This window comes from Lepeophtheirus salmonis, chromosome 7, assembly GCF_016086655.4.
Source record: "Lepeophtheirus salmonis chromosome 7, UVic_Lsal_1.4, whole genome shotgun sequence".
NCBI classification, from domain to species: domain Eukaryota; kingdom Metazoa; phylum Arthropoda; class Copepoda; order Siphonostomatoida; family Caligidae; genus Lepeophtheirus; species Lepeophtheirus salmonis.
In genome coordinates, this window is record NC_052137.2 from 29769520 (window position 1) to 29795332 (window position 25813).

Below are 25813 nucleotides of genomic sequence, written 5' to 3' on the forward strand. Positions count from 1 at the left end.
TTCAAGCATTAGTGAATGTCTTTATTTATGTTGATACATATGTAATACAGGTTTAATAATCTCTTTATTCTGAAAATGCATACATGATATCCATTGTCTATCCTTAATTCTTTGCAAAGATTATTTATGATAATCGTCTTTAGATTTGCATATGGAAGTTTCACTTATCTTTTTGTATACCGTTAATGGTTGTGTATGTTAATATAAAAAGTAAGAAAAATACGTATTATAAATAATACAGTTGGAGTGACTCATCATTAGGAATGGGCAAAGTGTAGAGAAAAATGACAACATTGAGTTTAGAAAAAGAAACACGAGGTTTTTATATAGGTGTTAACATCTTGCTCTGAATTAGGAATTCCCACCTATTTTCGTCGTTATTTTTTTTTCAAAATATGTAATAAAGTAATAATCTATATTACTAAACCAAAGTATATTTTAATGTATTTCTGTATGTATGTAAAACGTAAGTTTCTTTTGATCAAAGAATAACAATGGGCTCATATTAATGAAATCTGGCAGACGTTTTACATACCTTTAAGTTCCCTTTAACTATAAAAATCACTAGTTGCACATCCGCTATGTATTGTATAAAGTATTTTTCTCTAAGTTGCAATGTCTGTACAGGTTGTAACAGGTATAAACAGACTGCATAAGTTACAATTTGTACGTCCCATTGCACTTTATTTAATCAAATTTGTTATTTTAATTACCAACCATTCTATGATCATATTCACACCGGCATACTCAAAGCTTAGGCGTTCTCTCCTCTACAGCAAATTAATATTAATTTAATTAATGACGTCCTGAGCCAAGTAGTACCTTTAGTCTCTGGAGGGCTACCTGGCTGACCTTGAGCTACACTTGGTCATTGCTAAACCTAATACAAAGTAACATTCATTGTTTTAATTTTATAGAAGAGTCATTCCAAGTGAAATCAATCAAAAAGAGAACATTTTTCAGAGCACCACCTTCGATTTCTTTCAAATTTGTCATATATTTTAATATTAGTAAAAAACTCAAAAATCCAAAATTTTAGTCTTTTTTTCCACTCCAATTTGGGATTTAGAGGATTCTAAAGTTTTGTCCTAGACGCCATCTACCCTATTTTTAAATGGCTGTATTTTGAATGTTTTTGATGATATCAATCTACTTTAATAACCATTTAATAGATCATTGTTTTATCTTTTTGTTTTATTTATTTGTATAAGTAAACAAAATGAGTTTTTACACATATGGTCACGAGGTTAATATTTTGACCTAAAAAAAAAATGAAACATGTCCTTTTTCAATTTCATTCACATTTTTATATGTGAATTTGTAACCTATCATGAATCATTTACAATAAGTTCTTAGATATATATTCGATTCCATTTAATTACTACATATTAAAAACCAAGCGTATATATTACAAAAACTCGAGTATAATATTTAGTATAATTAGTTATCATTTTGAATTTTTTTCCTAAAAATTGGTATGATATGGAATTTCTAGTGGAGTGTGATATATTAACTATTATTCAATAATTATGAGTTTGAAAAATAACTATTTTGATTCTTAAAGGAATTATATTGACAGTTGTTTTTTTTTTGAAACTTTTTATTATGTCTTTATTTATGTTCAAAATTATATAAATTAACATTTTTTCATATACGAATGCTTAAATAGTGTGTTTTTAGTGATAGTTTATCGTTACCATTTTGTCACAAATACATAATCATTATATTTACATACTGTTTTCTTTAAATTTAAGAACTGTTACATTTTTGTTGATATATATATATATTTTTTTTTTCTTGGAACTATTGTTAATCTTGAATTGCATTGTTAGAATATCGCAAAATGAAAGAATCAAAATGTCTGGGATATATTTTTGAATTTTGAGCTTTTAACTAATATTAAAATATGTGCCAAATTTGAAAGAAAAAAAATTGAAGAGGGTGCTGTTTTTTTGGGTTTTTTTTCGTTCTTACACTTAAATACCGAAGAAGTTACGTAAAATATTTACCTAAATAAACATTTTAGTTTCAAACTAAAAGCTTCGGAGTAAGATTAAATGACAATCTTTCTAAAATATACACAAAAATGCTAACATAAAACCGGTAAAATTAATACTATCGGATGTAAAAAAATATGCGGTATTCACAATAAAACAAAGATAATTTATGAAAATACTAAAAACAAGTCACAAATTTAAATTTTAGATGGTCGTAAAATCTTTTTCAAAGCCTTTAAATGGTATTTTGATGTTGGCTGAAGTTCTTCTCCAGCCAAAGTCAACGAATTATCTTGCTGCTGTAGCAATAACAATTGCTCTAAGCTCCTGAGTATGCAACACATCATTATTTGTCACTCTGTTAGCTATTAAGGCTTTATAGTTTAGTAAATCAAAATCTTAAGCCTTGGTTTCTGATGACACTCCTCTGTTCCTTTTGGAAATCCCGAACAAAACCATACCTTTTGCAACGTTAGTATTAGCATGTTCTAATCCTTTAATATTTAACTGTTTTTGAGTGAGTGATTTGTCTTGGAATGACCCATAATGTACTTCTTCCCTTTTAATATGAACCATATTAATGAAGTCTATAATTCATTAATTGACTATTTTGTTATATCTAATATCAATACTGACTGTACTGATTAGTCTTTTTTACTCACTAGTTGGCAATTCAAATTGAATCAATGCTACTTTTTAAAGACTCTTTCACGACAAAGAGAAATATTTTTGCAAAATAATATATGTTTCATTCACTTCAGTTGAATTGACTCCACTCAATGAATACTCGAATTGTGACTCAGTGTCACACAATGCAATGCCCTAACTCCCTTAATTGAGTATTATTTTATTCTTTTAGCTTAAAGGAGGGATGAGGTTGAAGTTAGTAAAAAAATACCCGAGAGTAAATAGATATATTATTTATTAAGAGATAGAGTTATTAATCATAACTGTTGATATTTTAAATTATAAAATGTGTCAAATAATATTTATGATACAATGGGTTTTTTTCAAAATAGTCGATCATCCACCGTATATTGAATTATCCTTTCATTTTTTACAATTTGCTTTTCATTTTTGTACAATTTGATTATACAACAACATATATATATTTTTGGAGTAGACCTAGCATTTTTCAACGATTTTTTGGGGCAAAATGATCAAAAATGAGCACCCAAAATATCCAAATGAAGCAATTTGTATTATAATTATAGAATCATTTAAAGAAATTAGTGTTGTTTTTTAATTTATTATAATTTTGCAATATTATATTGACAAATCAATATTTTAGAAAGATTTTCTTACGTTATTTTTTGCCGTCGATCCGTATTGATAGTTTTAAACCTGCTTAAAGACGTCCACATTAATAGTAGTTGAAGGTGATTTGAAATTGGCGAGATCTTCTGGAGTCTTGTTAAATGGAGGCATCTCATTATAACAACCACTGATATTACGTCCAACATTTAGCAAAAATGGAAGATCAATTTGGGTCAAATGTATTTATCATTTGTAGCAAGATTCCATGGGGATTATTCAACAGTCAATTTTGCACCAAATATATCCTTTCTCTAATTGGTTGTTGACGGAATCTGACTCCCTAATATATCCGATCATGTAATCATAAACCTTATTTCAATGTATACATATTTTACCTCCAAAAAGAGAGCCTAATGAAGGAAGGTCTTGGGAGATGGATTTTTCCTCGAAAAAAAATCTTCAAAAGGTTGTGTAATCTACTGCAAAACCCAAACTTGTATATTTATTTGATATAACTTTAGAAAAAGCTGCCATTTTCATACCAAAAAGGGCTACATGAGAAGTTAAAAAAAGAAATAAATAAGAAGGTCAAAAGTAGCCGTTTTTGAGCGATTTCTTATAAATTTTAAGTTTAGTTAGTAATGAGCGTTGTCTCTAGATGCATTTAATGCTGTAGGAGGTGGGGAGGGGGGGGGGCACAGAATAAAGGTGTGTAGAAATGATACTGATAAATATAGGTTCTTGTAAATAATATGTGATCACCGTGGGACACTATTATATGTAGGTATTATGTACATAGATATCAAGATAATATAATGGCAGCCTTCTTATCTAAATATCTTTTAGTGTTGAGACTTGATCCCAGATCGATAATTTTTTCTCTCTGAATCTATGGACATATTTTCTACCTTATCTTGATTTATGAGTTGCTTTATGGAACACATTTAACTTCATATGCCGTTTTTGTAATTTGTTTGTCGATCTTCATCATTTTTAAACACAATTGAATCAAACATCAACAATTCCTCTATAGAATTTTAAATTATATCACATTTTTTGTAAGACCCATTCAGACATGATTTTTTTAGGACTAATCTGATGTCAGCACCTTTCTTGTATCACAAAACCTTCCATATGAAAATAAACAGAAACTAGATTTGGCACTCGGCAGCTAATTCTAATTCTAACTATCAACATTCAGAACATTCACTATGAGAATCGAAGCAGACTTATCGACAGTATTTTTGTGCGAGTATGCTGTATTTTCACCTATTCTTTCGTCAGCTATTGATTTGTCTAACTACTTTTACTCTCGCCCTATAAATGTTCTGAACGTTGATTGACTGAACTAAAATTAACCCTAGTGAAGCTGTAAACAGTTCTCAGCAATTTAATTAATAATAATTACATTGTTCGTTGGATGAATTGATTTTGGGACTTTTTTCTTTCTCTTTGTCTGTGCTCTCAAGCATATGCGGAGTTTCCAGGAGGGGTCTCTTGATCCTCAAGATTTATTATATAAAGATACATATTCCGAACTAGCAGCAATTTGGGCTTGTTAATAAAAAAGCAACCGATCATCAACATGTTAACTATGACAATTTGAAGAATGTTTCTGGGGAGAGCACCTGTCATGACGTTTCATTAGATCAGCTAAAGTCAGCTGTGAGGAGGGGAGATGGAAATAAAGTGGAACATAGGCAATAATTACTCGGATGTCGATCTTGAATTCTACTCTGAGTCCAATTATAACTCTGCAATAAATCCTCAGAGTTAGTCTATGTGTTTTATGAGCACACGCAAATGTTCAATCCGGTTTCGTATATATCAATGTATAGTTATTTGAGAACGTTCCGTACCGAATTTATTTCATATGTGTACATAATCAGGGCACTTACAGTTAAACTGGCAATGGGCTAAATGTGGAGAAAAATAACAGTTTACAAATTAGAAAATGAATAACTGTTGGTTCTATTGTTGGTTGGGGGGGATAGCCGCCCAAATCCACTTGGTAATTGTTAGGCAATTCTTTGCAACTATGGAATTATTATTCAATCAGTGTAGGAAATTGTTAACAGCTTAAAATTGACTAATTCTAACTCAACCAATTAACGTTTAGATCACTTTTTCGGAGAATAGAAGCCAACATAACGACAGATGACAAGAAATTAAACTGTATATTATTGTGTAAGCGAGGTAATGTCGTGATATGTATATATATATATATATACACAGAATCTCTCTTTGAGAACGTTCCAGATCGAACTTATTTCGTATGTTCACATATTCAGTGCCGTTGGAGTGGGGGAAATCGTCGAGAAAAATGACAATTTAGTATTTAGAAAAGGAAAAACTGTTGATTCTATTATTCTTATCTCGCTCTGAATGATGAATTCCCGCCTATTTTTGCGTAATAAAGTAATGATTTATCCTTTAATTATATTAAACTATTTTTCGTGTAGGAATGTCATTTTAAAGGATGAACTTTCTCCCCTTTATAGCAGTTATTTCGGTCCACCAAGAATCATATTTGTCTCAGAACCGATTTTCAGACCGAGGACCAGCACTAATATATTTGGTTGTTGTGTATATCTTCTGTGTTTTAGTGTCTAAAAATAAGAGCAGAATAATAATCCATTTTCACTTCTTTTTTTTTTTTTTTTTTTTTTTTTTTTTTTTTTTTTGTTATTATGATATTTTTGCAGCCTCAAGTGCAGTTTCTCTTCATGATTGTTTAGTTGCCTTTCTTACCCTACCTTCTCATTCTGTAGTACATATATATATATATATATGTACTACATCATGATGGATCAATAAAAAACTCTGTGGTCTGATTGGTAAAGTGAAGTAATTATGTAATTATGACGATAAAGAAAAGGAGCTCATCATCACATACATGCCATGATGTACCCACTAGGGTGGGTCGTTTTGAAGGGCTTCAAAGAACTTTTTCGCATACAAATAATTTGTATACAATATTAGTTCGAGGTGTTCTTTAATAAAAATATATACATTTAAAATCAATTTTTTGTCTTATATAGTCAAACTTGGTCTAACGGATACCTATTTTAAACGTGTCACTGCACAACGCCGCCACCTTCAGTTTACAATTTTTAGAATTGTTACTAAATAAAAACATGGTTAAAGAGCTCACCTGCACTAAGTATAATACACGTTTGACTGTAATTGATTCACTCAATCCTAAAGATTACTCAACTTCTTTCCATGAAGAGTAACTATTTATTATTTATTGATGATATTAATGAGTATAATGGGTTTCAGTAGTTCCCATTACATGATATGTGGCCCGTCAACACTAAGGCAAGTTAGAATGATTTTTCTCAAAATTGACATTGGAATACATTTGTATTCTTCTTGGATGAACTTTCCCCATCAACAAATTATTTTTATGAACCCATTGGGATTTGATACAAATCGACCTTAAAGTAGTCAGAATTAATCTGTACAATAACATTATGAGAAATTGATGGATTTTATGGTTGAAAGGGTTCATATTGGGGCTGATACAAACCTCTTAAATCAAATAAAATTTTTAAAATATGGTTAAATTTGTTGGGCATCTTAACACAAATTTGAATAGACAGGCCCTATAATTGGCTCAAATATGTCTATGAAATATGGGGCTGTATGTAATATATGTATGTGGATTGTCTCCTTTTTTTTTTTTTTTTTTTTTATGTTGACACACTTCAAATGAACTTTTGAAATATCTATTTTTTTTAAATACATAATTGATTTATATTTTGAGGATGATTCACTTACTCCCATTCACTCTATCGTAGAGACTACTATAATCCACTTATTTTTATGAAGAGTAACTATTTATTAGGTATGAACGTTGATTAATTATTATGATTGAACAAATGGGAAATATTATGATTTTTCGCGCACTCTTGATGCATAAACATGAAAATAACAGAATAATTGACCGAAAAGTGCAAAATGTGATAAGGCCATTTAGATTCGAGGTAGATTCTTTGTTGATATATATATATTTAATTCAATCTTCTTTATTGATAATGAAAATTAACTATTTCTAATACCTGCAAAGCCATGATGGAATATATAACCATCCATATATTTGTGCCTTAAATACGGTGGCTGCATAGGCATGTCTGAAACCATTATATTTATCCGTATGTCTATAAGAAACAACGATTTCCTAGTTCTTGTTAGTTTCATCGGTTTCCCCGGCTACCTTCCTTAACTAAACGTAGTTAAATTTCCATTGATTAGAGTTAATTTGTGTAATGTGAAACGTATTCCTGTATATAAGATTTTCCATTTACACTGCCCCCACAACATGTTGATGTGTGCAAGTATTTTGAAGGTTTTTCGTGGGATATTTAGGTGTGAAAAGTAGATGAAATACACTATTTAAATTTTACAAATTTAAATAGTGTATTTTAAGTCTATGTTGACTCTGCATCATGTTGTAAAATTCGCTTAAAAATTAACTTTTAAGCCTATCATCTATTTCTACAAAAAAAAAATATATATATTAACCCTTTGGGGGAGCCACAAATTGTACCTAAATGATTCAAAAGTTGAAACATAACATACATATTTTATTCTTTCGAATAATAATAAAAAAAAGAAAATATTTTTAAATCAATATTCTTTCTAGGTACATAGAACAAATTTCCCATCCCCTATTTCTCAAATTCATATTTTCGACGCACTCTAGATAGTGGAGTGTTGTACATATTTCCTTATACAACTTTTGTTTTGCCTTGCTTATTTTTTTGCATTATTGTTCGTTATTTTGTTTAACGTACATAAATATATAACTCTTTCAACAGTTGGTTTTCCAACAAATTTTGATAGAGGTAATTTATTTGTTTTGTCCAGGTTTTACGATAATGATTATTATTATAGGTAGTTGTTGTAAATAGTAATGGATGACTTCCTTCAGAGTAGAAGAAGAAGAAGAAGAAGTGCTGAAGAGTAGAAGTCCATCAATTACTACATTATGTGATTTGTCATGTCCGTTCAATTATTGATATCCGTACATACATACATTAGAATCATTTTTTATTTGTGTATATGGTGCGTACAAATTGTTCAAGTTGCAAAGAAAAATAAGTTAAAGTACACAAATGTCCCATCAACACAAAAACAAGCTGGAAGGATTTGCTTCAAAATTGAGCTTAAATTAGGCAAAATGTATGATTTTTATTTGAAAGACCATATTGGGGACAAAATAAGTCTCTTGAATCAAATAAAGCTTCTTAACTTTAGCTAAAACTCTTGAGTATCTTAATTCATCCACAAATTTGAAATATTAATTGACTTTAATATGCCTATGGAACTTTGAGTTTGGATTTTTGTCATTTTAAGGATTTGTTTTTATGTTAAAGCATTTTTCTCAAAATGGAGGGCCGATTATATTTGTATTTTTCATCGGGGAATTATTGTCAATATCTATCAACAGATTATTCTTATGTACCCTTTGGCTGTGTCGCAAATTGCACTGGAAGTAGACAAAATTGAACGTCACAATGGAAGAAATAAAAATTGATCAATTTCATGGTTGAAATGGGTCATATTAGAGGCAATATAGGTCAATAAAAATCAAATAAAGTTCCTACTAAAAAATAATTATTATATTTGTTAATGTATATTTCCTTCTAAACCCAGAGCTAAATTTTCTTGGGTATCCTAACTCGTCCCACAAATTTCAATACAATAGATCGAACTAAGAAAAAAAAATCAGTCTTGAACCGAATCTGTACACTAGTTTAAATGTCCATTACTCATAAATGCATGATAAATAAGTATATTCAACATATCAAAATAAAATAATAGTATAAATTTATAGTTTGTAATAAAATAGGGCGACTACCCATCCTCTTTTCCATGCTCAAGTCCTCTTTTTAAATCCATCCTATCCTAGGACTTTTTAAATATAGATCCAGTATATGTTGGCTGTTTTTTGTGAAAGACAAAAAACCAAAATATAATTTTTTAAAAAGAAGCAAATTCCAAAATCAATTAATTAAAGAAACAAAAAAAGGAGTCTTAAATTTATTCATTCATAATATCAATCCACTCCTCCCGGAAATCAACTTGTACAATCTCCTTATACAAGTTACAACTTGCACATCACATTTATACCCTTGTAATAATGTCAGATTCCTCTTAGTCAAATGGATGGTTCACAAGAATTGGATGATGAACGTATTTACTCATAGCGTCATCATATTTTCTTCTTTGAAAGACAGCGAAAAGTAGGAGGAGACCCTCATAACTGCGGCGTGAGGCAAGATATGTACATTGTTTTTAATGTGCCTTTTCCCTAAAAATGTTACTAATCCGTCAGATATTGTATATATACAATAAAACTTGAGTTTCATTTTGGATTATGAGGGAATTATTAAAATTAGTGGGAAGTTTCTTTGTCTTAGTCATGGAGTTACCTTTATTGTATCTAAGAACCTCCTTTCCTTCTCCTTAAAAAAACAGAAAAAAAGGTCCCAAAATCAGTTGTTATTTATCCAATTCTCCCTAACTATAATTGTTCGGAATTAGTATCAACTGAACAAGAGCTGATTCAAATTCAACCGTCAGAACACTGATTAGGAAAAATAAACATTGACAGCTGATAACACAGTACAGAATGTTTTTTTGTTATTAGTGAAGTTACGCCGATATGTCCCTCCAAAAAGATCATATTTTCCGAATAGGTTTCAGGAGAGACCATTTTTCACTCAAAAACATCAAAAATTATCTATGAAGCCTTGTATGAGTCTTCTTATTGACACTGGACTAAAGTATCTGTTGTTGGCAAGTGGAGTCACAAGCCTGTTCACCACAGCAACATTCCTCACCTCCACATGGCCACCCCTTAGAATTAACGACACTGGACTACAGTATATGTTAGCAAGTGGAGTCCAAAGCCAGCTGACTTGCCGACCTCAAGTCCTTTGCGAATAAGGAGTGGAAGAAGATGAGCTGCAGATAAATATCACATGTTTGTGTGGCCTTCCGGTCCTGATTGGAGGCTATCCTTACTGTCTATTTTGGCTAAGTCGACAAATAATGTTCCTATATATATATATTGAAAAAATATCTCTTGATGTCTACCAGGTCCGACTTCATTTGACTGCATTCATATACAAATAAAATGCAGATTGCAAGGTGGTGCAAGACTTATTGACTACCCAGTATGATGTAATTATTTGGCATTTTATTACCTTATAATTGACCAAGCTAACATTTCCATTGGACCCACTCTACTATTCCTTGTCCAAGGTCTGACTGTATCTGCAAATATTATCTTTGACTTAGCATGTAACATGTTATAAAACTTGGCAGTGAAATTAATAATCTACTCTTCAGTTCTTTTTTTCTCTCTCATTCCCTCAAAATATCCACTCACAAAAATAGAAAATTCTTCAATATTTAAGTATTTTTTGTGTTTAATTGTTCGTATACGTACAAATATATACTAAAAAAGAGGCCTCTTTTAATACCTATATGCTACTTGAAAGTGTGATTAATCCTCTATGTATGTACAGTGAGTTTCAAGCACAGTAACTTTATTTTTCTTTTTATAGGTATTTTATAAAGGTTGATACACTATTAAGAGTTCCCTTAACCTTAACGTCGTTAAATTTAGAGTAGTATGACTTGAGATTTCGTAATCCAGTAGGGTGGGGCTCCAGCCCACACTGCAAAGTATGTTCAATTAGTATTGTATTGACCCTTATGTAGGACTGAAGACTGCAGTCATGTCCGGCATATCAGTTCTAAAAACTGTTAAAGTTGTCCTTGATGATGTCCCTTAGCTTTATTCTAAAGGACTGGTCCCATGGACTTGTGTTGTGTAGTTCCTTATTTAGGACCGAACTCCAGTCCCAATTGATGGTTTTTAAAGAAGGTGAAATCGATGCATCATTACGTCATTGAGAGTGTTTTTCCTTTTTTGAAATGATTTGCTCAAATAACGAATAAATTATATAACAAATTAAAAATATAACATGTTCTTTTTATATTGCATTATAATGAATATTTTTTGCAAAATATGATGAATATTCTGAATATTCATCTCACATATCTTAGTTGAGGTGAATAAATCAAGGATATTTTTATCAAAAATTCCAAGGCCTAAGGCTGGACTGGACCGAATCATTAAGGACCGACAAAGCACTACCAAGGACTGGTAGGACCGTTCCTGAGATTAGACTGGACCGAATAAATGAGCACCGACACAACACTAAGTGCAAGTATGATGTAGTATTCTCTGTGGGTGTGGCAATATAGCTTCCAGACTGCTAATGCAAATGAAATGAAAGAATGGTGGAAATACAAATTGAAGCACTACTTTCCGGCCTCCTTTTTCACATGATCTTAACCCATTTGTCCTCAAAATGGAAGTCCATAGAATTAATTTTTTTTATCCACTTGAGATATAGTTCGGTCTTCTTATATGCACTTATAGTTCTTTGTGCTTTATTAGTATTTAAATACATTTTTCGTTAGTATTTCCTTGGAAAATTACATATATAATGATGTCATTGAGTCTTTTATTTAAAATTTTGAAAAAGTAAAGTAAAGTTTATGTTACAAGGCAATGATGTCAGAGAGTAATTTGAACTTTTACACAGAAATTAAATGGTCTCGTTATGTTTTAAATTTGAGATCCTTTCAGGTTTTGATTGGATAGAGGGCGCCCTTGTGACTATTCTTTATATCCAACAGTCCTTATACTTATATACATATATATATGAAGTGCCGAACACAACATCCCTAAATTTTCAGTGAGAACTGGAAATCTTTGCTGTCTAACCTTGTTGTAATTGGTGATGTAAATCGGTTATATTTTTAGGCTGGCCCTCTTTTTTGGAATTGGTCATCTGAAGAAGGAATTGTCTCTTTCTCAGCTGTTGTCATTATTATTTAACTCTTGAGTTTTGAACTTCCCTTCCTACTACATTTAATTATATACCAAACCTGATGGAACATTCGTGTGTGCTCACAAAGACGGAGACTAACCTTAATGTTGTGCTGTGGAGGGATAATTGTGCGCCCTTGCTGTACTCAGAATAGAAATGAGGATCGACATCGAAGTTATTTTTGCCAATGTACTTGTTTATTTCCTTCTCTCCCTCGCCACAGCTGATTGTAGGGGATTTAATTAAACGTCAAGACAGCAAAGCATCTCTTCCCCAAAACATTCTTCAAATTACCATGTTGATTTTATGTTTCTTTTGTAGCATGCCCAAAATACACACGATTTTCATCCCTAGTTATAGTAAACTTGCTACGATGTCAATCCTCAATTCTACTCCGAGTCCAACATCAAGAACTTATACGTATATGTTCAATGGAAGCATCAGACTCATCCAATGCCATAGATTTTACAACTATACCTATATACACAGCCATATAACAAATAAATGGCTTTGTGGTCTAATTATATAATTATAAAGGATACTTAAATGGGGAGGGTGAACTTCATTAACCCTTAACCCTTCACATCATTATAATGAAGATAACAATATATATATATAATTCATACAGTATCCTGGATTTGCGGTGATTTAAAGCATTTCATGAACAACATGTTTGTATCTTTTTAACATGCATGAACAACTATTAATAGAAACCCTTTTGGGCTAACTCTGAAGGAAGGGGGGAAAGATCATTCATAGTCATCAACAAAAACATATTATGGAAAACTAACCCGGATTGAGTCGACCTTTGAACCCAAATAAATAAGCATAAATTTGCTTATGCAAATATTACAACATTTCTTCGTCCATGCCTATTTTTTTAGTATTCAAACAACTCTACACTTATGTTCGAATCGTAGTACCGTTATAAAAAAATGAAAATAGAGAAAATCCAAATGTTTGAGAGTTACATAAGTAGAACAAATTAATAATATTAACTAGAATGGGCACTTTGTAGAATGCAAAACCCTAAAATCAAATTTTGTTATGTATCTGAATTTGTGATGAAACTATGGTCGAATATGCATTTTTTTACGTTTTGTGTTTCCTTCACCTCTCTTACCGTGACCATATAGAATCTTTATACCAAGTGTAATCAAAATCGATTTGTAATTTTTGCCGTAATCCTGGTGCCTAACAGAGGACAAACATGAACTCCGTTCAACTTTGATGGCGAACGTAGTAAGATCATTTCACCAGTATTGTAAGTGCTAATAGCAACTAATATTTACTTGGATGGTCCCTGAAGGAACCGAGCTTACAAGGAAAACACAAATAATCTGCTTTGTTGATATGAAACTTTGGCTAAACACTCAATTGAAGCTTCTTCAAGGACCTTTTTTTTCAGTGTAACTTAACACGGCACCCATCTTGCACGCCGCCTTCTCATCTCCAAATTTGCATACAATATGCTATGTACCACACTTTTATAAATTACTACAATGTCGGCTAGCTTGAGCACTTTACAGTGATCGATCCTTTGTGGATTTTCTTCAAAAAATATAAAGTTGTCCCCTAAATCAGTGATGATTGTCTTAACAGCTCGTAAAGCCTTGTTTAAACCCAGTTAGCCGCCAAAGTCGTAGTTTTAAACGAAGGAAGGGTTTCGCCCTATGTGTAATTATTTAAATGACATAAGAATAAAAAGAAAACTTGAATCATTTGATTATAATAGGTAAAAAATAGTTTCTTCATTCAAGTTTCTTCTGGTATCAAATTTTTTATCAATATTTCTAATAATAAACGGAAAAAAAAATTTATGAAAATGTTACAACTGTATTAGAGAATCTCTAAATTGCGTTCAATCATCTTGAAATCGGAATAGTCTTTCATGGTATTACAAATTTCCTAATACCCCCATTATCTACAGCGTGGAGCAAAATAACTTCCTTTATCCAAAAGGCCATAAAATAAGTTTTGCTAATAGAAAAAGTTTTAGTTTTTGTTACATAATGATAATACAAATTGAAAGTTGCGTTTAACATTGTTTTGAAAATCATTTCAGATAGTCCATTGTAAATAGACTGAATACACTGAACTTGAGCATTTTAATACGCAGTAAATTTTTCATTTTTTTTTTTTTTCTATTTAGGTAACATTTCATTGAGAGGTTTTATACGGATAATTATTCTATACAAAAATATACAAAATTCTATTAGCAACTCTTCTTATTTTATAGTTGGGGATAATTAGTTATTGAAGATTCCTCAAAACTCTTTAAAATGAAGTTTTTCACGTAATAAATCCAGTTCAAACTACTGGATTTGAGCAAACTGCACCAATTTAGAATTCTTGTATGATACCAAATCTGATAACACTCATTTTAACTCTCTCGCCTAATGAGTTTTAGAGTTATACGCGTTCTAAGAATTTCAAACTACGAAAATAATTGAAAAAAATCGTGTTTTTTTTTTGTTTATTAAAAATTGAAGCAATTTTCATAATAAAAACTAAGGAGCTGAATTGCAATCAGTTGATTTTTTTAAATTATTCTGTCAAACCATACATTGGTAATAAACGAATTACAACATTTCTCACTACTCCAACGCAAGATAGTTGATGCCTGTCTGTATTTTCAAGAAAACTTTATAATCCAGCCTCTAGAATCAAACCAATCCCATACTGATACTACTATTTCTGCATAGCGATTTCTATGCTAGATAATAAGAAAGTTCAGTGGCCACAACGTGAAATACTTAAATTTTGCTTCATTTACTAACAACATTGCGTTATTTCCCTGGATACCACTAAACTACAATTACTAGGGAAAGTAGAATCCCTAACCCTAGAACCTACTAATTCCCGTGTTGATGGCGACATTATATCTTTAGATATACAGAGGTTATACGTACGTAGTAAACTATATACGTGCAGTCAATACGTTTTCTCACTTCTAATGAGTCATTCAGGTTGATTTTTTTTTTTTACTTTTGTATTTTGTCATTATTTCCTAGCACTTTGTTACCGGAGGTGGTTTTAAATCAATATTTAATTAGTTAAAGAGATGCGTTCCTTAAAAGAAATGTACGTACCCTCTACATATTCTTGATGAACAGAATGATGCTGCATACCTACTAACAAAATGGACTGAGTATTCCTTTCTTTCTATCCATGCTGCTGACGTCATTTCATATGTCATTGTCTTTGGATTAAGGGCGATTACTATAAATCTCAGCTTCCATTTTTTTTCATTGTTATGTGTATGTATATGTTCTACGTCAACACAAAATCAATCTTAAACATAAATATGATAATTTTACAACTCATTTATTTACTAGCCTACAAACGCTTGGAGTTATGAGGTGTCGACAAACAGACAAACAAACTTTGGTTTGGTAACATAAGAATGACTCCCTTTTAATAAACATATATAGACTCAAAAATGTGAAGTCTTCACAGATAGACAAACATGAATATAGACTATTTCATAAACGATCTTATATGTTATAGACATATTTCGGTGAATTAATTCAGAGTTTTTACTCACATTTCTGAAATGAGATGGTATATTCAGGAATGTTGACTATAGAAACTAAAGTATTCACTTGATATGATTTACTTCCAATGTATGTATATCAACTCAAAAGCAAATTATAATGATTTTTCTAAAAGTTGAGTTCAATTTCTATGCACAAATTATTCTGATTAATCCTTTGAGTCTACCAAAAAATGGTGGTTAAAGTATTTAACTTTCATTATGACAATGAAAAAATAGGAAATTGATAGATCTTGTTTGAAAGGACATCTCGGGGCAAAATTAAGTCTTATATATCCAATGAAGATTTTAAACTATAGTTAACAGTCTTGTGTATTTCAACTCATCCCCGAATTGTGAATACGAACCTTATAATGACATTAATATATCGATAAAATATTGAATCGTATGTACAAATGATTTAAAAACATAAATTGTACAATTCTCTTTTCTTGATTGTTGGTTAAGATTGTTTTTGCATTAACAAACCCCATATATTCTTTAATTATTACCATGAATTTTTGCAATCTTTAATTACAATTTGCAGTGCCTTTAAAGGATAAATCAGAATAATTTATTAGTAGGAAAGGAAGATTATAATTAGTTATTAGTTGAAGAATACCCAAACCCTCTAGAAAGAAATACATAGCGGTGAAAAGAGTCTTGAATGATTGCGCCAAAAATATCAGCTGTAATATGACGTCATATTTCCTTGTTTTCTTACATTAATAACCGGTGATTCCAAAGAGATAAATTTATTTTTAGGGATGTAAAAATGTCTAAATCTTCATAAGCATACATTAGTTTTCTTTGTAATTATTTATCTCTATTTTGAAAATTCAAAGTTATTACCGAAGAAGGGCCAATTGAGTTGTTATTGTGATGTTAGTCAATCAACATCTTTCCTTTAGCTGATGTTGAAATTATAATACCCCAGGGATAAAATAATATAGAGTAATACCTTGAAAAACGAATTTTACTCGTTCCTTGTCGAAGTTCGTAAATCGAACCCATTTATCCAAAAAGTAATTTTATATTAAAAAATAATGCTTAAGTGTCTCGCGTTCCGTCGTCAAATTTTTACTAAAAGATAGGACATTGTCTCGGATTTGGTTTGGATATTTAGACGTAAATATTTGAGTAAATTTCGGGTACCCCAACCTTCGGACTCATATCCGAAGCCAAAATTAGACAGATAATCGTCTCGAATTTTATGAACATTTTACCCCAAGTTCGTACCTGAGTAATGTAGGATCAGAATTAAGGTTAGATTTTTACTGATTACCGATACCGACACAATGAATCACCTTTAACGAGTGACGCGTGTTTAGAGGGCAAAAGCCGGCCTTGGTGATGGTCTGGGAGGGAGTAACCTCCTGTGGGATTAAGATCCCTTGATCCTCATTCCCGAGGATGTGAACTTCAATCAACGTATCTATCTGGACATGTTACGGTCCCAAGTTCTTTCTTGGATCCAGGAACAGCACTGGGAGGGATCTTACTCTAACCAGTAGGACGGAGCACCTTCACATACTACAAAGTATCTGCAAGAGTATTTCCAAAAAAAAAAGTGTTTCGAGAAATAAATATTTGGGGTACTTTCTTGGTTGTTTAAGTTATCTTAAGACTTGTTGGCCACCCTGTAGATCTTTTTTTCTTTCTTTTAAATTAGGATAGTTTTTAAGAAGCGAAAAATCAACTTTTTTAAGATCCAGTATATCCCTTGGATACTTTTTAAGAAGCGAAAAATTTTGAGTACTTGATCTTTGATCTCGGGTCTTGTAACTTTTTGGATCCTGGTTCAAGACCCGTCCTATCTCTACTCTGGACCTGCTCGTATCGTATATTGTGGCACTCGTATCCCAAGGTATCTTTGTTTCTACTTTTTATAATGGCTGAAGTTCATTGTTGCAGACTGAATATTGTTATCTTTTGATAAAAAAAATAAATCATTCCAGCTATTTTTGATGGTGAAGGATCGCATATAAATATACTTTATCTAAAGGGTCCTTTTATTGTATTTATAATGTACAAATAGCGCAGATGTTCTCATTTCCTCTCTAAAATAATATTGATCGTTTTACATGTGCATCCTGTCTCTCTGACCCATAAGTTATCTTATTAGTCCTACTCACCAAACAGATGTCAGTAGGTTTGGATTACCTACAAACATTATTAATAGGGAGGGGAGAACTCTACAATAGGTAATCCTTCTAACAATTCGCACCTAAGGCAATTTCCTCTTTTATATGTTGGTACATACTTGTCAGTTTTGAAACTCGGTCCGAGACAAATTATTTTTTCGGTCTATCTTCAAGATATTCCATTCTAGAAGAATGTTTCGGTAGAACATCGGTCTAAGACTGTATTTTGAAATATAATTTCTCTCAAAATGTTTACTACTATTTAATGTAAGGTACATAGAGGCAAAGTACAGGGTGTAACTACGAAATCCGGTGATTCCAAATTCTGGCCTCTAAAATTATAATGGTCTTGGATGGATCCAGAATTTCTGGACAGAATTTCTGCTAGTACACTAGTATTTGCACATTGATATTTGTAGTAAGAGGAACCCCATTATTTTTCCAATTGATGGCTTTAGTAATGTGCATTTCACGTTCTATAAATGCAATTGAACTAAGCTAGATGGCGTTACAAAGATAAGATTTCGTACTAAAAAAACTTTACAGGCAGTTTTGTGATTTTTGGACTAATGTCTGTTTGAGCTGTCGTCAAAGATGGACAGCAGTAAAAAGAAATATACCCCACTCTTTAGAGTTTGACTTCGAATAAGGTTAAAATTTTAACCGGTTGGATGAAAATATGAATAGTGTTAATGGTTTTGATAGAGTAACAACCAATTTTGTTATTGTCGAATCTGTTGCAGAGTAAGTTTAATGTCAAAGATGCACTAAGCTCTGAAAAGGTAATTGTCGAAAATGTGGATAAAATAATGGTAATTGCCGAGTTCGACCGTCAGGTATGCACTGATTGCGAAGAAGACAAACATTAATGGGTAAAAAATCTATTAATAATAATGGATTTATGAGGACTACATCTGATATTAGGTAGATATCTCTTCTAATTAATCATCCTTCTCCCTTCATCAAAGTCAAATTGACAAACAAATGAGTGACTTTTTATTATAATTGGTTGGTCTTGAAGAAGAGAGAAAAAGTGTGGATAACTGGTTTGTTGTAAATATGAGTGAGAGAGAGAGAGAGAATGAAAACACTCTTAGGCTCCCATCATAGATGGATGTCAGTGTGAGACTTCTTCTATATATAAATTTATATGTAACTCCTCGTATTATTTTTTTAGATAGGAGGTAAGCGTGCGAGCCTGTTCGAGTGAGTGTGTGTATTTGTACATCCACAGATTTTTGTTTTCTTGGTTTATTTCGTGTTTAGCGCTCAAAGTTAATGGTTGTAGTACAGCCATTAAAAGTGTGGGAAGTGATTTAGTTCAAAATATATACATCAATAATTTTTACCATTTGTGAGTTGTTTGTTTGTGTCTGTGATATGATCCATTAAGGAGTTTGTGCAGTGACTGTGATATTTGTGATCATCTCCAAATATGGTTGGGGATGGTTTTCATCGTAGTTTGGAGAACATACTCTCCGTCGTTGAAGTGAGAGAGTCACCCTTAGCTAATGCACTTAGAGGATGTCGATCAGTGTAAGAATAATTCTTTTTTTTTAAGGAGATATGAAGCAAGCAAGGTAGAATGATTTTTATCAATATTGAGAGTTGATTACATTTGTATTCTTCCACGAAATATCGTCAATTTATATGAACAAATTATCTTTATGAACACTTTTGAGACCCCGCAAATTGCACTAATTAAAACAGCCAAAATATACCCCTCACAATTGATAGATTTTATTGGGGAAAGGGCCCATATTGGGGCATATATAAGTCTTTTTAATAAAAATAAAGGTTATTACTTATAGCTAAAATCATTGGGTCTCTTTACTCATCCCAGTAATTCGAACAATACGCCTCTAATTGACTAAATATATTGATAAACTATGGTGTTGTATGCATATACATACTGTGTACTAGCTGCAATTTCTTCGTCTTAAAATGCAATATTTAATTACAACGTTGCTCATTCTAATAATCAACTATACATTGATTCTATCATTTCATTTTGGTCTAATAAAATGACATGGTTATTATGTATTTATGAGTAAAATAACTGTTGGCATTTGAACTTTATTCAGTTCCACAGAGTACTTATATTGGGTAATTTGTATTAAAAGATTCTAAAAATGGCACGATTAATACATATATGGATCATCCATGGAATATTCAATCATTGGATTATCCTCTTCCAAGAAATACTGTAAATCCTTATCATTTAAAATAGGTTATTTCATTTTCTGACTGCAACTTGTTCAATTTGCTTAAACAAGTATCAACTTGAACACAACTAAATACGGGTGTCGTTTGAAAAGTCCGTTCAAAGTCCGGGAAATGGCACTACTGGGGAGTTTCGAGGTTATTTTTAGTTAGTAGCATCTCTTGGAAGAACACACACTAACTTTTAGTCAGATCCGTTTGTTTATTTCTGATTGGCATTCGTTTGAATCGAAGAAGTGGAATGATTTTCAAAAAATTGACAAAAAAGAATTTCGAGTGTTGATTAAACATTACTTTATGAAAAGCAAAACGCCTCAAGGCACTAATAAAAATGCTTGATAAACATTATGGGAACACTGCACCTTGTGTTAGAACAGTTAATAAGTGGTTTCAAAATTTTCGGAGTGGTCATTTGGACATAAGTGACGCTAAATGTTCTGGACGCACTGTTGAGGTTATTGCTCCAGAAATCATTGATACAATCTATGGTGATGGTGATGGATGACAGAAGAGTGGCGCATGAGATATCTAGTGCCGTGAGAATCTCGAATTAGAATCCTATTTCCATTAATTTTGCGACCACAACTGCTGAGGTTTGAGCTAATGTATTGGTGTGATGGAAAAGGATTTTTATGTAGGTCATCTGTGGGCTTTGTTCTTGTAGCTCGGTTTAATAATTGTAATAGTTTTACCCTTTTCCAGATAGTCGTTGAGGATTATCTTTCCAGCCAATTCCTGGATTCAAACGAATGCCAGGCAGAAAGAAATAGACGGATCTGGCTGAAAGTAGGTTTGTGTTCTTCTAAAAGATGCTACTAACTAAACATAACCTCGATATGTGCTAGTAATTCCATCTCTTGACTTCGCACAGACTTTTCAAAAGACCCCCTCGTACGTATCATTTTCTTGATTGTTGTTCAAGATTGTTTGATTGACCAATAATTATAACAGCGAATAAATGTGATTTATTCGCTGTTATATGATAAGACTAACATTCTCAAAAAGTGGGGAGGCCCAAGGCCCTACATGCTGTGTGGCCCATGTTTGTGTAGGCTCTAGTTTGAAACTATCATTTTTTTTTTGTAATATAATGATTGCCATTTTGTAAAATAATTACCTCAAAGAGTATGTTCATACGAACCAAGAGTTGGTTGAATGTGGGTTGTTGAATCCCTCTTTTTTCAAGCACGTCAGAGTCTTAATAAAATGAGATGAGAATTGTTATTTTGAGTTCATATATACCTACCTATTTGTATGTGTGTGTAGAATCCTCTCTTCCTTCAAGCTCAACCTCCTCCTCTTATCTTCCCAACATCTCCTTCTCATTAAGTTGCTATATTTTTTCGCTTATGAGGGAAAACACACAACAGAGAGTAGAGTTTCCGTTATCATCTTCGTCATCATGGGCTTCTTTCTAGTTGATTGCACATGGAATGATATTTTCAAATCATGTATACAAGGGGTTTAGTTGTATGGATGTTTCTACTTACTTCAACACTATGTACAATACATGGAGTTTTTGGAACAGGAAATGCGGAAAAGTACATGACAAATGAATCCTACCTGTTTTTGTATTTTGTATTCTCACCAAACAAATACATATTCATGTATTTTCATCTCGTTCATTGTGATATACAAATATTTATCTGTGAATTCGCAGGTGGATCACATTTGATAAACGTGCTAAAGCATAATTCATTATAACGACATCTCTCTTTTGGACTGCCTCAAACATTTGGGGCTACAACAGATGTTTACTTCTCTTGTAGAACCTATATCCAGAGTATTTATCACTGTATCAGATGTTCAACTAAGTCTTATTTGTTAGTTACAGTTGGAATTTGCAATTTCTTGCATTTTTGTATTCTCTTCCTTCACCAAGATCTTTAACAAATCAAATGTAAGAAAGAATTGCGCCCATTGATGAGGAATATTTCAATTTTTTTCATTTTCGTCAAAAAATTAAAATCTCTAGTTTCTAGATCTGAGTTCGGTCATTGATGTCTATCCATCCCTTAGCCGTTTTTGGACGTTAAAAAGGTATTGATCACCTCAGAAATGACATGGTTGTCGCAAAGTAAAGTCTCCACTTCAATTATTTTCTCTTTATGGTGTTAAATGACTTATTTTTGCTTAAAAAATGCATAGCATTCAGCAACTATATACATACTGTATTATCCAAAAATATGCAGAACTTTACAATCGGTTTTCGGTCATACTAACCTATTGAAATCAGTGCAAATACTTCCAATATATCCAAGATCTTGAAATGCCACTATTATGAGCAAATTGAATATACAATAGCGCAGGGGCGTTGTTGCTTTCACTATTAAGGGCAGGGGGGAGATTAGCTCCTAAAATTATCATCACTGTTATATAATTACTTATATGTATAAAGATATCTATTTTATATACATAATAGCAAGTGTACTCGCCTTACAGGGCTGAATAGAGGGGGATATAAACAAAAAATGAATGTAGAATAAAAGATATATATAGAGAAATATATATATATATTTGGTATAGAAAGAAAAAAAGGAGAAGGAGGTTGTATTTCGGTCAAAAACAGGCTTTTAATGACCTCTGAGTCCTAAACAATATCGATCATTTTAATCGTTTACCCGCTAAATTTCAGACTGATCTGTTCAACCATTTTGGAGTCCATGACGAAAACAGACTTATAAATATATTTCACTCAAGCTCCCCCAAAAAAGGACTAGTTACGCCAATGGAAACGCAAAAGCTTGCACAATTTATGCATTTCCTCCACGTACCACTAGATGGAGATGTGTATATCACAGTTTTGAGAACACTGTTTTCAAAGTTACTTTTTTTAATATCCATCTTTTCTATGCAATGGAATTTTTTAATAATAAGTAAATACATCATACTGACCCTCAAGTTGTACGTGATAAAATAAATTATGTTGTTCCAAGGAAGGAGCATCTTGGATTGATCGCCTATTATTTATATACATATATGTTTTGTGTAGGGGTACTTAACATACCAGAGCCAACGATTAGAAGGGTAGGATAATCCCTATTTTTCTACCTTGCTAAGTACTGGATACCTCTCTTATTGTGTAATTGAAAAATGACTTGCCCTTAAATTTTGAATGTATGTGAATAATCATATTTTGAGCCCCTAGTTTAATTTAATTGAGGCATTCTATTAAATTTGAGCGCATATCTGTATATAATACTATATATTAGGGATATACTCTTAGTTAGAAATACATGCTTAAGGCAGGGCCTGTTTGTCCTTTCAGTATAAAATGCATTTGATGCTAGTATAGTTAGCCTAAATTGAATTTATTGTGGTAAGTCTGACATGCTCTACCCAATAATCTCTGAAGGTGTTATCAATTATTACTAATATCTTAGTGATGAAAATAGTATGTGTTTTGAGCATGTTAAAAAAAGAAACCGAAAATCCCTATGGTAACCCTGACAATTTGAAAATATTTTGGAGGAGAGCAGCTAAGCTGTTATGACGTTTCATTAACTCTGCTACAATCAGCTGTGACAATGAAAGAGGGAAGAATGGAATAAAGAAGGACATTGGAAATAATTACATCTCTCGAGTCCAACAAGGACTTACAAATTATAACTCCGCAACGAATCCTCTAGGTTACTCTCCGTCTTTTAATTTTCTTAAAATATAGTTTGTTGGTACATATTTCTATTATATTTATTTTTCTATCTGTTTCTTAATCGGAGAAAAGGCCAAAAGTAACAAAAAAAAAAAAAAAAAGATTGAAGTCGAATAATTTCCTCATTTTTAATCATATTAAGAAAAATTGTAGTCTGTCGGAAAGTTCTGGCGTGTCATCAAAGTTATGTCCACGTGGTGGTGTCTTGATGATCTTTTCTTGTCTCCTATTCACCAATACTACTGACCGCTTCTATTCAATCGCCACCTTCAAACGGTCGGGTCACAATATAGGCATAATTAAGTGGGGGAAAAATAGCTCAAACCACTGTTGTGCAACACAAACCAAAAGAATATTAGTCCCGTATACATTACAAATATTATTTGTTGCTTTTGGCGCCTTTTTCCCTTTCAGCTAGTAAGCATGTAAAATATGTCTGATTTCTTCCTCTGAGATCTCCATACTCGACGCATGATAATTCACGACTCAACCTGCCAAGCAGCATACTGTCCAAAAAAGCGTTTGCAGTATACACTTCTCCTTTACATGCCTTATTGTATGATCCAATGTGACCAATAATGAACAAGATATAATTATTTAGTTTTTTTAAAGATGATTTTCATTTTTCTCGAGGTAAAACCAATTAGGAAGAGACCATCTCAATCCAAGGCCAAAAATTTGTTGACAATAATAATTGTTTTCATTGCGTATCTGTAAATAATGCTGTTATTTCAATTAGAGAGATGGATTATCTCTTTGATAGGTACATGCTCTAAGCCTTAAAAGTAAATATGTTATTTACAAGTCATACTTCTCTCTTGATCGAGTATTTCTTCCTTCTTTTAATCATAATTACGTAAATATTGTTAATTTTACTAACAATATTAGTATTTATTCGTCATCATAATCTTTTGTATGCCTCATTATATGCTATAACATCCATCAAATCCTTGTACCTCCTTTTCTTACATACATTCAAGTACATATGGATATATACAGGAGCGAACACTCCTTGAATGTGTATAGTATTAATATTAAGATGGAACTTCTAACTTCATTATTATTAGTGATATATCGAATACTTGTATTTGTGAATTAATTATCCACATTTTCAAGTCTATAAATTTTGATACTTGCTTCTAGTGTTGTACAAACCACTCTGTCTCAAATGCAATATTTCTTTAAATGACGCACCTTTGTTCTATTTGTTATTTTTCAATGTTTAACCGAAATAACTTATTGTAAACAATTGTCAAAAGAAATTGTATGTAAAAAATAAGTAAAGTCATCCCAAAAATAAAAGCGTCATAACCAAAAAAAAACATGGAGCAACACAGAGCTGTAATTCTGGAGTGATCTGCACCATCAGATATCTCTTAAGTGCTGGGCTGTCAACGTTCTAATATATAACAGGTAACCACGAGAGACAAACCAAAAGTATCCACTACTTTTTGATAAAGGCCAAAAGAATAGGTTAAGGCAGTTAAAGACACCATTAAAGGCAGAAAGGGGAAGGTGACTGTCTATGGCCTTGCTCGTGAGTTTTAAAGCAGACGGACCACCAAGCATAGCTTGGTGAAGTAAGACTTAAAACTTAAAAGCCTACAAGGGAACTCCTAGTCAGGATTTGAAGCCTTTGGATCGAGTTAACCGTGTGCTACGGTGCAAAATCTCACTCAACAACCTTGAAAAGTAAGACTCGTGGTCTCCCTAATGACCACAACTGTTATCCCTTGAACTTTGGTATTTTCGACCACCTAAAGGGGGAAATTTCGATAGTCTGATACACAACAAATGACCAACTGAAGGCCACCATCATTACTGCTTGAACCAACATAGAGCCAAGCTTTGTAAAGAACTACTGTGAAAAGTTCTGCACCAGGCTGAAACTGGTCATTAAAGTAAAAGGCGGATTTATTTATTGAAATATGAATAAGGATTATATTTATGAATTGAATATTCCAAATGTGATGATATTTTTTTGAAATATAATAATTTTCAACAAGAGGAGCCTGTATCATTCTTATTTAGGACCGCGGTCCAATCCAGCCCCACTTCACGGCTCACTTTTTGAAATAAACAAAGAG

General features: G+C 32.1%; 1 protein-coding gene across 10 annotated transcripts in view; it reads left to right on the forward strand.

Annotated features, from left to right (window-relative positions):
• Positions 1 to 25813, forward strand: part of LOC121121966 (tight junction protein ZO-3) — a 173516-nt gene that overhangs the window by 53887 nt on the left and 93816 nt on the right. The window contains exon 1 of one of the 10 annotated variants that reach the window (XM_071890134.1): positions 19087 to 19387. The exons of 8 other annotated variants lie outside the window; for them this stretch is intronic. In XM_071890134.1, coding sequence (XP_071746235.1) covers positions 19287 to 19387 — 101 coding nt within the window. In that variant the 5' untranslated portion in view covers positions 19087 to 19286. Of the gene's footprint in view, positions 1 to 19086; positions 19388 to 25813 lie in introns of those variants that run through there. One more of the 10 variants, XM_071890130.1, reaches the window with a different exon arrangement.